General features: G+C 41.0%; 1 protein-coding gene across 1 annotated transcript in view; it reads left to right on the forward strand.

The window, feature by feature from the left end:
• The window catches only part of LOC128891840 (neurogenic locus Notch protein), a 355,943-nt gene that overhangs the window by 234,329 nt on the left and 107,584 nt on the right, over positions 1 to 14,030 (forward strand). Inside the window, exon 8 of the mRNA XM_054151691.1 lies at positions 7,371 to 7,553. Coding sequence (XP_054007666.1) covers positions 7,371 to 7,553 — 183 coding nt within the window. The remainder of the gene's footprint in view (positions 1 to 7,370; positions 7,554 to 14,030) is intronic.

A 14,030-nucleotide genomic window follows, 5' to 3' on the forward strand; every position in this document is an offset into this window, starting at 1 on the left:
AATCTCCATTACCCTGATTTATGACTGCGCCAAACTCGCGTCGAAAAAGCTGGGTCAAAGTCGTTATTCCGATCGATGTCTCAAGCAGAACACCAGGGTGAGGGCGAGACAAAACACCTGTTTACTTAAGCCTCCCCGCGGCCCGGTCCTCAATGACGTTAATTGCAATTTAATTCCGCTCGATGAAAATTTTCGTTCTTTTGCGCCCGTCGAGCGTGGACAGTTGCTGGTTTTTTCGATCGCGATTCCCACAAAGGAAAACCACCGAGGGAACGGGAGCGGTTAATTTCAGGGAAGGACTGGTAATTTATTCGTCGAGCTCTCCTCCCGTGAGGGACGCCTGTCCCTCGACGTAAGGTCGTCGCGTGTGTGTATGTATTTCGTGCGACGCCGACGCCGCGAGTCTTTCTTGCAATCCGTCCGGAGGAGGCCGACGGAGTCGCGAAAAAGAAGTCTCCTCGTCCACCTCTGGCTTTCCTTCGCTCGCGGCTCTCCGGCAGGGCTTATAAATATTTACGCTGGATTCCTGAAAACGTCGGTCCATTTGCAGCGAAGGACCACCGCAAACCGGGTCGTTCTCCGACCCCCTTCGTCCGGTGTTGGATTACATCGTCGTTCCGTCTCGGCCGTCTTTGTGGGTCCTGAAATTCCCCGAGACGCGCGAAGGTGACACCGTCGAGACGTCATAATTCGTGGCGTGTGGGGCGAGAGAGCACCTCGCGCGTCCTAGAAGCGGTCCTTTTATTATTATTATTTATTTAGTATTTTTTCAACCAACCGCTCCGATTGCAACAGTGGTCAGTTTTGGGGAAGGCTGGAGCGATGGATGATTTTTAATTGGAATATATTGCAGCGAAATTTGGAATGTGTAGGAAGTATGAATTTCTTCTTAGATTGTACTTGAGTAATTATCAATTGATATTTTTAGTGGAATAGTTAGGCTTTCGGGAAAAATATTGAATTTATTTTAAATGTTAGAGAATCCTCCGCATCTTTGAACGACAGTGTATATTATATTATCACGTTTGACGAAGACCAGCATAATTTATTTACATCAGTATGTATACACATACAAAATATTATATGCAACATCACATTTATGTTAAATAATATATATATACAAACATATAAATGTGTATAATATACAAATAAAATATATTGTATATTATGATAATATTTTATATATACACATATTGACGTAAATAAATTACTCTGGTCCTCGTCAGGAACAATTTGATAAAAATTCCAAATACATATTAGCTTTCGGAAACAAATTAGGAACATAGTGTCCTATGACTCCAGTATCGCTTACTAAAATTTCTCATATATTTTGAACAATTTCGATAATTGTTTAGAGATCGTATACCAACTCAGACACCTACCGATTTCGTCTGTCGAAAAGATTGCCCAGCGGATTGAATCGCTCGTTTTTTGTTTCTTCCGTGGAACGTAACGGGCTTCGTGTGAGTTCCGCAAGCCCGCTCATTGCATGCCCCAGTGCAAACAACGCGGTAACACGTAACGAAATCCCTCTTCCTTCGTGGTCGAACCTCTTCGTTGGCTGAACCTCGGCTTCCTCGCCTCCTTCTTCGTTTTCGTTGCCGAAGTTGACTCGGCCGGATCTCGTCGAGCTCCGTTCGCTACCTGCCCGCTAAACAAAGACCCATTGTTGCACCGAAATTTGGCAACGTTGCCCTGACAATAGTAAACCGATACGAGCAGAGGCAGTTCGTATACCTGGCCTGGACGTCGGCATACCTGCAGCACCTTGGAAATCCAGGCTACGGCTGGATACTATCCGCGGAAACGTAACTGTCTCTCACCTTTTTGGAAATCGTTCTTCGAGTCTGTTCCTAATACCTTCGATCCCTATCGATCACTCGGGTGTCATCGCGAACGAGTATCTTATTACTTCTCGATACGTGGACTCTTACGTCTGTCGTTCTGTCCTGGAAGCGTGCAAGATTTGGGTCAGGTCTGTTGTCGGAGGTTTTTTTCATTTTTGATGGATGGATAACTCTTTGGGGTTAGCGGGGTTGCACAATGACCCACCTTTTGCTTAGTTTTCATATCGAAGGTTTTTCGTTCGTTCGGAAACGCTATGAACTAACGCTAAACAAGCGGAAACGCTAATTAATATATGTAAAAATGAATTAGTAACTTTTTGACACTGTGCTCCTGCGCAGCTTGTGTTATATTGATTTTTACCAATAAAATCGTATCGTGTATCATCGCTAGATTGCGGATCTTTATGCATTTATAGAAATTTTGAATATGCAAGAACCTACAAAATGTACACGATATGCAAAAATACAACAAAGATCGAAAGTAAAGTTAATGTTATAATATTTGCAGAATAAAATATATTCTTATTTAGGTTCAATTTTTGTACGCACGTTCGCGAAGATTTTATTTTGTATAAAGATCCGCAGTGTAATCATCGCTATACTTTGGTTCGTGTACCATAAGTTTGCCACTGCCGCTCAAGACTGTTCCAAGATTCCTAAATTGGGAGGTAAGGAAGAAAAGAGAGAGCGAGGTTTCCATGACGCCGATGATGCAGAACAGGACGTTGCTCGTAATAAGATTTTGCCGGAAGTGGAGTCTTAGGAAGCGCTCGGCCCATGCCTCCTCTTCGGCGAGCTCCTGTGCCAGCGCCAGCGGCGCACAAACGAATCTAATTAAACGCTAAATTGTTATTTTAAGTTTAATAACGACCGTAATGACCTCAAGCTCGGGCCTGTGCTCTGTTATTATCTAGATTGCATATTTTCCGGTAAATTAAGTTCCGTAAGAGCTCGGCCGGCCCGCAAGAAGCGCGAAGCGAGCGAGCGTGCTACCAACCGAACGAAACTCGCAAACTGCGCCCTCGAGGGAGTACGATTGATCGATTATCCGCGATATTATATACGCGGCGGACTACACCTTTCGATATTACGGAACCAGGAATGCCCGCTGGGTGTAATGCCGTACAGAAATTTTCTGTATTAAAATGCGTTGGTGGTCGCAGGCTCTTCCGAAAATAGACGCGATTGTAATAGCAGAGTGGCTTGGACAGAATTTCTTTTCTACTTCTCGATAGACTGTCAAAGAGGGACAGAATTAAATAAAAAATATAGAGATTTATCTCGGAGATTTATATAATCAAAGAGTCAGATCTTTATTTACTTCATATATGTATATCTTTATATTCTAATATTTTAAATATAGTAGTATATGGAGAAATATATAGTATATATTATATATACAGGGTGTTCCTTACTGTTCTGACAAGATTGTAGAAGCATGATCTACAAGTAAAAACAAGAACAAAAATGTTATATGAAGTTTGCTTATAAACGGTTTGTTACGATATTATAAGCAAATATTAAACGTGACTTCTTGTTATAAGGAACGCTAAAACAGGAAGTGTACAGTACAGCAGTAAGTACACGTGAATAATTAATTCAACGAATTACTAATTCAGTTGGTGAGATACAGCAAAATCCTCAAGCAATTCAAAATGTAATACATTCCATATTACATCGATGTTAAGTTTGTGTCAATACAGAACAGTCATTTGGTCATTTTGAAACTATGATTTAAAAATTCTTAACAATCCTCGGACGTTAAGAAATATCTCCCAAGTACAGGCAAAGTAAACACAATCAATCTTATTTATTATTCAGCTTTAAATCTACTGTTTCGCACCTATTCAGGCTACATTCAATATTTGCCTATAATATCGTGACAAAGCGTTTGTTATCAAACTTCATATAACATTTTTCTCTTGTTTGTACTAGTAAATCATGTACAATCTACAATCGTACCGAAAAAGTATAAAACACCCTGTGTCTTTGATAAATAAACAAATATATTATACAGTAAATGTATTTCTCGGTTACAATCCAATTGCCGTCAATTTTTCAAGGAGCCCTGAGACTCTGTTTTGCTTTATATCTTAAATATATTCTCTCGAAAAATTATGAAATATAATATCTACTACGTGCGATGCATGATTGCCATTAAATTTGACGAGAAGCTGCGGAGACATTGACATAGGCGTTGCAGTGCAATCATTTCTACTGTAACGAATCTCTTCTTTTCCAATATCATTATACTTGCAACAAAGCAAGCTAATACACACCACGCAACAAAAACTGAAACAATCTTCGCTACAGCTGGAGCGTCATTTCTGTGATTCTTATCTCGATCCTCTATCTCGATAAGAAAAGAAGAATAAGAACAATCGAAGGACTTTAAAAATTCAAAGTCCAGCATCTAAAAACATCCGACATTTTATCATGTAGTCCAGTCCCAGAGGTAGGATTGGTTCTCTCGGTCGGTCTCGCGTGTCGCAAGGACCTCGTCCTTGAAGGGCATCGTCGGCGACACGGTTTGACCGACCGATTCGTCATCTGTTCGTCCTCGGCGCTCGATTGCGAACACGACCGAGCAATGCGTTTCTTGCTCGCCCCTTGGCTGCTCCGTAACACGTACAAATCCCTCCCTCAGCCCTCAGCCCTCTGCCCGCGAGCCTTTTCTCTCTAGGTTCTTTCTGCGCCTCCTTCCGCAGCGGTCAAACGTCGCGCGCGGCGACAGCAATTACCCAGGGGTCGGAAAAACCGTCGGCGAATTACACGAGGTCGGTATGCGAGCGTGCCACGGGCAGAAGTCGACGCCACTTTATAAACGGCCGCTGTCGTTGCCCTTAGGAAAGTTCATAAATATCGCGGGTAATTGTACGCGGTGTCCTGGGAACGACGCCGACGCCGACGTAACGAGCCCGCGTGTGCCCTTGCCACTTTCGCGTCTGTTCTTCCTAAGGGTCTCCGGTTTGCTTGTTTCTGGTCACATTGTACGTTAAGCGAAGATATCTTTTGACGGCTGTAGCAGAATTTCATTTTACACATGGATTGGACCGAGTTTTGGGGCTATCGAGCAGAGATAGGCAAACCCCTAGGCTTCGAATAAATCTAAAGTTTGCCGATATGTTTGTCTCGTTTCCTCTTTTGAACATTTTCCAAAGAAGGAAACGAGACAAACACTACCGCAAACTTCAAATTTATTCGAAGCCTAGGGGTTTGCCCATCTCTGCTATCGAGCGAGAGGTTCTGTTGCAACATACTTGTCCTTGTAAAAGAGTTAGATGGGGAGGACTTGACGCGTTCCTCTTTCATTTTAACGTTCTTTTGGAGGTGATAGATTATATTGCACTCTTGAATCGTGTAGGATATTCGATGTAGATGCTAATTTGTGCGGTTGTTATATCATATTTGTCCTTTTAAAAGAGTTAGATGAGGAGGTCTTGATATGTTTCTATTCGATTTTAACCTCTTGAGGGACCAATTTTAAATTGATCTTTGTTTACTGTAATTGAATATACACGAACAGAGACAATTTTTACTTGTAAATCAATTTTAACGTACAGATATGTGTAAATATTCCTCGAGAAGTTAACGTTCTTTCGAGGAACGATTGAGCATACGACTCTCTCTCATTACACGTTACATGTACCATCTTTCGTTAATGTAATAAGTAGACTGCGGATCTTTATGCAAAATAAAATCTTCGCGAACATGCCTACAAAAATTGAACCTAAATAGGAATTTATTTTATTCTGCAAATATCATAACATGAACTTTACTTTCAATCTTTTTTACATTCTTGCATATTGTTTGCATTTTGTAGTTTCTTGCACATTCAAATTTCCTATAAATGCATAAAGATCCGCAACCTAGTAATAAGACATTGTTCTATGTAAGGATGGAATTGGTTTAAGAAAATTTAGAGTTTCTTACGAGTCACGATTTCTTCTTTTGAGAGGCTCAGGGCTCGGGATCCGAGCACGCGATCGAATCGAACCTGTAGGAAGCGTGGCGTGGGATCGAAATTAAATCCAACGTATCACGGAAGCCTCGGGTCCTGATGAAACGCTCATTTCGCGAACCGCGGGCACATGACAGCCGTAATTATCTTATTGCAATTAACGCGAATCGCATAACTCCGCGGAAAGAGTCTAGTTCCTCGTCGAAATGGATTCTTGGCCAAAAGTGGAGGTAGCCACGGAGAATGGTACCCCTGGAATCCGTACCTGGCAGCTTCCTTCTTATGGTCGTCGGCCGTGCCTCCCGACGTGCTTCTTCTCCCTCTTTCCCTAATGGTAGCACATCGAAAAAACTACAGCGAGTTGGCCAATTAAGGCGGCACTACCGTGTTGTATTTGTCGTGTGTCCCACGGGGAATGCACCTGCGTGCCGGACTTTGATTCTTGCACGGCTATTAATTATTATGCGCCACGCGTTCGCGGTAGTTTTAATTATCGGCCCTTTCGCGGCCAAGATTCGCTCGCTTGGACAATCCGGTATCTCGAGGGCTTCGTAAACGTCCCTTTGTTTCCTTATTGGCCAGCAGTCTCGCGGAAGCAACTTTCCACAGGAAAAGGCGGTTCGATGGGTCGACTTTCACTTAAAAACCAGAGATTATCGAGTCGTTGAACGCGTCGAAAGAATTTTGCCTGAGGACAGACGATGAATCCGGGGTGTATCGAAGAGAATGCTTCAATAATTGTGCCAATCGCACAAGTATTTCTTGACAGTCGTTACTCTCAATCCATTTACTGCATTGGAAATTCAGAGCTTTTTACTCTGAACGGCTAGATACATATGTCTATTTATAATCCAAGTTATTATTTTAATAATAAGAAATGATATTAAATTTAAGAGGGTATGCAGTTGTTATTTAAATTCAAGGATTCAAGAATTTGTTTTCAGGATTTAAGCACATACTTTAATCTAACTTATTATATAAATTCTTTTGTTAAGATAAATTTAAGATGGCCAGAACACAGCAAATCTTCATGAATGTTTTTCTTTTAGGGTGTACACGGTAAATTTGACTGAGCTCATTTGAACATACCAATCAAATTATTATATTATATACTCCACTAACCAATCCATTTAACCAATTAAATTATATACTCTGTTAGTAGTATAGAATACATCAGTATCTTTTGAACGGGCAAAGAAATTTTCTTTTCAACGAAAACTTTCTTTCTTATTAAGGAAAACCATTAATTTTCCAAAGCAACTTACGAGATTTTCCAATAAAACCACTGTAATTTGATTAAAAATGAAAATTTCGAAAAATTCTTCGTCCATTTAAACATATGTGTTCTGTATGTATGTTGACATCTGTGTAGTATTTAAATCTCGAACAAAAATCCTTGAAATTTATCTACAACTGCATGTACCCTCTCAAAATAAAAATGTATGGTAGAATCCTTGTCGAATAAGCTCATTTTACTTCATCGATATATACATCTTATAAATTAATTTCCCCATAAATCTGTGTACCTAAATTCCGGTTAACGTAATTTCGAACCCATCTAGGATCTCCTTGCGAACACGACGGCATCTGCGTGAACACGCCCGGCTCGTTCGCCTGCAACTGCACGCAAGGATTCACAGGACCAAGATGCGAGACGAACGTGAACGAATGCGAATCCCATCCCTGCCAGAACGACGGCTCCTGCCTGGACGACCCTGGAACGTTTCGATGCGTCTGTATGCCTGGTAAGTGAAGTTTTCGTTTCTTCTTCGAAAACGCGCGGGGACTCGTTTGCTCTCGCAGCTTTTTCCCCATTGAGAAAAACGTTAAGGTGAGACATCGCGTTCACGAAAAATATTGCTCACCGCAAGTACCGCGAGGGAACGGGTAATTCGCGATGGTTCGCGTGACCATACCTGAATGAACCACACCTGAATGCGCGTTGATCGCTTTCGCAATGGCAATTGGCCAAACTGCTCCATTTACGCGAGATACAGAGCACCTTTATTGTGCGTTTTCGCGTGCCTATTCAACGACTCCAGCATATGGCTCCGTTGGAAAATTCGAAGTCGAAATGGAAATTGGTTTCGAAGCGGTGTTCCTTGCAGTTTCGTTTGTGCTCTTAGGAGTGATTTTCACAGTTTCGCGGGGAAGGAAAGTAGAGATAGGACAGGGTTTCTGAAGAGAAACAGAAGGGACAGAAACAGAAATAGATCGCAGTGATATCGATGTTTATTAACCCTGGAGTTGCCAACAATTTCACCCGCACAGAAATGAAACAGGGACTTCCGTATTTGTTCCAAGGGAGACGGGATATTTAGGCCGATCGCGCACGGGCGCGACTGATCAGTTTTAAACCAGTCTGAAACTAGTTCCATGCGACCGTGGATCTAGGTAAAACAAAGATAGTGGAGTAGGTAAAACAACGAGCGCATACGGTTTGCAACATTAATTACAAATCGGTTGCGCCCGTGTCCGATCGGCCTTAGAGAGGCGATGCATACTATTTTTTGAAGTGAGAAGTTATGAAGAGTAGTCATAGATCACAGTGATGTCGATGTTTATTTAATGCTGGAACAATTTAACCCACGTTGTTGAACTCCTTTCTAAAATTACTCAATTATTAACATTGGCTTGTTACACTACCTTTGGTGACAATTATTTGAATAGGATGCAAATTATATTGGTAGATAGATAGCGAATGTTTATGAATTTATGACAAATGGATAATATATTGGCATCTATGTGAATGAGCACAAATGCAAAAATATATAAAATATCAACAATAGTATACATGCTATAATGTACAGAAAATAAGACATACTTTCATTTAAATTGGTGCGTGTAAAAATATGGATTTGCAGAAACTTTCACAGTCTATAGATCAATTTATTTGCTCCTTGCTCCTTAAATGTCAAAGATATAGTTGAAACGAATGAATTGAAATACAAAGATACAGTAATATACGTTTAAATGGTATGCATTGCCCTCGTTAGTTTTATCCTTAACAGTAGAAGAACAGTCAATTAATCGAATGCTATAACAGAATCCTCTTCAGTGGCCCTGAATCAGAGCCCAGATTAATGTTTCTACAAGGTTGCACCTGCCTGCATCTCATCATCAGTTTATATTCGAATACATGAGCTATTCACATTTTTACTATGGAAAAATGAACGGTATAGAGAAGCATCTCGATAATCGAATAAAATCGAAGAGAGCACGGTACCGTTATAAATACTACACAGCACGATACTCCCTTACGTTTGCTTCATTACTCGCGATTAATCGGGCTCGTGTATCTTTTTCTATTCCACAATCCGCGGCAACCGCAGGAATGACGAAACTCGCACGGCTCTAGAGTTCATAAAATCAGATATTTGCTCTGCGTGCTCGCGAACAGCAATTAGCTAGAGATCAGGAGTTTCCCATCTTCATCTTGACGTGGACGTCGGCGTCGGGTCTCGAGGAAGCATCTCGCGCCATCAAAGCTTCGGCGAGTCCTGTGGCGGGGCATTTTCGTGGAAAAGCTATTCGCGCGAACAAGCCACGCTTCGCCAGCGTCAGAAATCAAGATTCAGCGTGCGCGATAACGGGCTACGGTAACTCCTGGTTGGTCCTGCGGTGTCGTCTGTAAATTCTTCCGAGATGACAGGGCCTTGGTTTGCATTATCTGATGTTGGAGTCGCGGAAGGATGCCGGTCGGTAACTCGTTTACTCTTTTAACGCTGGTTGGTACGCGCCTCGGCCACGCGTAAGTCAACCTTAATTGTTTGAAGCCACGTAAGACCCGTCTTAGGTCTTCTTGCCTAGCGAGCCATTTAAGGGCCTGGGCATAGAGCGTCCCGTCGAGATCCTGCCGATCGATAATCGATATAATCGACGGAGAGTGACCTGTACCGTTCGATATCGCTGGGAATCGCGTAAACGCCTTCGGAGTGCGAGGAGAGATTCTCGAGGAGAGTTGGCATGAGTTGGCATTCGCTGGTGGACGATGGTAGACGGAATAGTGCTGTTTATTTATTTGTTTGTTTATCAGGTTGATTGCGTAAGGGAGTTGTAGTGTTACGTGTACGAGGTTAATTTTGTGGAAAAAGCAACGTTTACGAAGAAGAAAGGTATCGTTGATGTGCTATTTCTGTTAATGTGTTAGTTTTATATTAGGGGTACACATAAGTTTATTAGATTGCGTTTAGATGGTGCTAGGGAAAGATATATCAGCATTTATATGTAAATGTTTTTGATATTGATGTAACTGATCAACTTGAATCCAAACAAATGAATAACAGATCGTAGTTGTTGGCGTAGCCTCGTTGTTAGTTCGTTTGAAAAGCGTAGATTCCATTTGGTTAATAAAGCAATTCAGCACGAGAACCTATAAAACTTAGCATACATTTAATAATTCATTATAGTTAACGATGACTACGTGGCTGTAGTCTGGGTGATTCAGGCTAAATATGGATTTTATCTAAAATTAATGATTTCTTTAGTTTTAGTAAAGGTAGCAAGTTTTTAAATAGTCATAAATTGTTATAGACCATTAGCTTTCGAACACAGGTTTCATATGTACGACTCTCAATCTCCAACGTGACTTCCAATCTTCCAGATCCTATTCGATAATACAATGACTCTTAATTCTATTGTCATTCAACTTGTTCCTTTCTACTCACTTTCTTTTTACTTTTCGATTCTATTTTGTAATACATATATTGCAAATTGCTAACAACACTTGTTCTTTTCGACGATTCTATCATTCCTATGTGTGTTCACTAGGTCTCGTTGAAACTTACAACACTCTCGATCTCATTCTAGCTGAGCTTGCATCTTTCTACTTGCCAGTACTATAACTTCAGTAGCTGGTATCTTATTCTCCAATACCTCAAACAAATCCTTTCAGTTTTGGATTCCGTTCATTAATACGTATAATTTTGTTGCATATTGTAAACAATGCTTCCGCTTTTCGAAGAATCTATTAGTAAAGTACACACTCTATCAGGTTCCATTGAAACTTGCAACATTCTGCGTCCCATCCTAGTCGAGCCTGTACTTTCTAATCACCAGTGGCACAATTCACATAGCTGGAATCCTCTATGTGAGAAAAGAAAAACGAAGAAAAGCTATGTTCATCTTGAACGAGTCCTCTTAGCTTTTAATTCTTACTTGTTGACACGCATAGCTTTGTTGCAAATTATAAACAACGCTTTCACTTTCCAAAGATTCCATCGACTCAACACACTCTGAGAGGTTCCATTACAACTTGCAACATTCCTTATCCGATCTTAGCTCGTCCTGCGCCTTTCTACTTATCGCTGCTATAATTTTACTATCCGGTATCTCGTTCTCCAAAAAAAAAGTGTACGCTTACAAATCCTTTCGGTACCAATTGCTTCTATTGATTTCATCTCCGCTCGCGGCATAGAGAGCCGGTTCGTGGCGTCCTTTGCAACAAATAGAGCGTTAAGATGGACGCAAAGCCAGGGCTCGAAAACGGCGGCCATCGATTACGGCCTCTCGAACGCTATTTTGCCGTCTCTTTATTCCCCATTCCCTGCCCGTTCCTCCGTCTTCTCTCCAGCTTCGTCGATTTATGGCGCCGATTTACAATTCGCGCGACCTTTGCCGCGGCGCAACTCCGGCCTGGTCTTCGGCGTCGTTGTTACGCCTCGATGTGCGCGCTATTTAACGAATCCCCAAAGGGTCGATAAATCGGGATGGCTCGCGACGAAAGATATCGCCCAATTAGGGGAAACACGCTTCATATCCGCCGGGATTCCGTCGAAGCTACTCTTTGAATCCTTACGAAAATCTTACCTCGTTGATATTTTTCCGAATATTTTTTACTGGAGTTCGGTAACACTGGTAGGAATACGTACGCTGGGAAAGCTGTTATCGATGGAGTTCGAGTGAAAATCGCATTCAAGAAAATTCGCTTCTTTTAGTGGCCTATATAGAAGACCTTTAGTGCCAATACTTGTACGATCATCGCACAGTTTTGACAGTGACAAGTAGAGACAAAAATAAAAAAACGCAGTCGTTCTTTGCCAACTTTTTTTATAATTCAGTTACGAGATACAAGAATATTACATTCAGCAATGATTCATTTAAATCTTTTCGGATCTGAAATATTCCCGGATTCTATTACAGTGCACTAATATTGCTTCCTCTTCTACTCCAACATTACTGTAACAACAAAATTTCTTTCACAACGAAATGATATTTCCCCATTCGATGAAGTAATCCGAAATGCAACCTGTAGAATTCGGCATACATTACGCGAACACGATACGTGGTTACACATGCCGCCTCGACGTGCCGCGAAGCGGAAAGATAATCGACGCGCGCGAAATCCACGCGTGTACAAATGTTGCGGGTATTTAAAGGACCGCGTGCCAGGCGCGCGCTCGCGCAGTAAAAAGTAAATCGATCAACGGTTCGGACAGAGCCGGCCAAGCAGAAATTACTTTTCGAAAATTCCATTTGCGTACCGGCGGTGCTTTGGCCGACCGCGGCCGATTAATTCGCGTCCAGCAGTTCTTGAATTTAATCTTCTCTCGTATTACCCAACTTCCCCCACTCTTCGACGTCGTTGATTTCCGCCTGGCGAATTTCTCGAGGATGACGGACAAGGTCCAACCGGTTTCAGAGGAAACGCGTGTAAAGAGGGATGGACGGAATTAAATTATTGTCACCGTCAACGACTTCTGTCTTGGTATATTTGCCACTCCTTCACTTTTCCTCGTTAATCTTGTCACGGAGCTATCAAAACGTTGCGAGAGCTTCATTCCTTGTGGTGTATTAATATTTTATCGCGTCAAAATATTACGGGAGAGATTGTTAATATTTGTTATTGTTATTTTAATATTTTACAACACCAATGTGTTGCAAGGGACGTTCGTCCGATTTTGTATCAGGTTTCATTCTTTCTGATGTTTTATTATTTTATTACGTCAATACGTTGCAAATGATATTCAATTTATTTGATCTCGTGTGGGTGCTTCACTCTTTACATTATTCCAGTATTATATTTCATCAAAACGTTACGAACGATATTCATAACAATTTCCAGTATATTCAGTTCTCTATACTGCTTCAATAGTAATTTTAAATTATTCAAATATTTGGACAGAGATTTGTATAAATGATTTCCAAGGCCTTAAAAGGCGCAGCCTTATGCGAATAAAGTATTTCTGTTGTGCTTGTTTTAATTCGTTCAAAATTCAGTTTGTATAGGTTTAGAAGAATTAAACATAAAAGATTATATACAGACTGAAGGTTTTTTAAATTAAATACAAAACGCGTAGTGATATTTATAATAAAACTCAAGGAGTATATTTGTATAACTTTTTTATTCTACAATGTAGAGATGGGCCATTAACGAAGTTAGATTAAAAAGTGTAATATTAAAAATGTTACAAGAAAAATATATTCTTTCAATTTTTTTTTAAAATAATAATAACACAAAGGACGTATAAATTATCTACATTTCAACTAATGTCATTGGAAGAATAGTAATTATATTCTTATATTTTACAAAATAAATTTCATAATATCTCAAAACAAACACGGAACAAATTTTGAACAACGAATTAAATCTAACCACTTTTACAATACATTATCATATAATTAATGTCATTTTTTCTCATACTCGCTTTAAATTTATCGAACGAAGAATCGCCAATATAAACCTTCGTATTCTAGAAGGAACCATGTTTCAACCAAAAAAAGAAAATATGTACATCGACACCGACCATTGTTTCATTCTTTACGGCGTGAATTCGGTTATTTATCGGAGCGCGCATATAGACAGACAAAAAATAAAGCGAGGTATAAATATAAATATTCCCGGGACACAATGCGGGAGGTGGAACTGATATTTGTATTCGCGAAGCTTCGCTGCGCGTATTGGAATCGAACGGACCTTTCGAATAGAGAAGGGAACAATCGTTGATAGTAGGCGGGAGAAGGATGGGGGGGGTAGAGGAGGAGGAGGAGGAGGAGGAGGAGGAGGAGGATGAGATCGAGGTGGAACGAAGGGTACGAGAAAGTGAGCGAGCAAAAAATGAGGGACAGGCCGAAAGGGCCTGCGTTTCGAAGGGGTACCAAAGAGGTACGATGACGGACCAAACCGTGGCGAGGGGGGAGCGAGTAAAATATGATAGCGGGATTCGCGAAATATGAGACCGAAACGTGGGGATCCGTTGGCCCGGGGGCCCCCGTACGGGCAC

Source organism: Hylaeus anthracinus, unplaced genomic scaffold (genome assembly GCF_026225885.1).
Source record: "Hylaeus anthracinus isolate JK02 unplaced genomic scaffold, UHH_iyHylAnth1.0_haploid 12002, whole genome shotgun sequence".
Taxonomy (NCBI): Eukaryota; Metazoa; Arthropoda; class Insecta; order Hymenoptera; family Colletidae; genus Hylaeus; species Hylaeus anthracinus.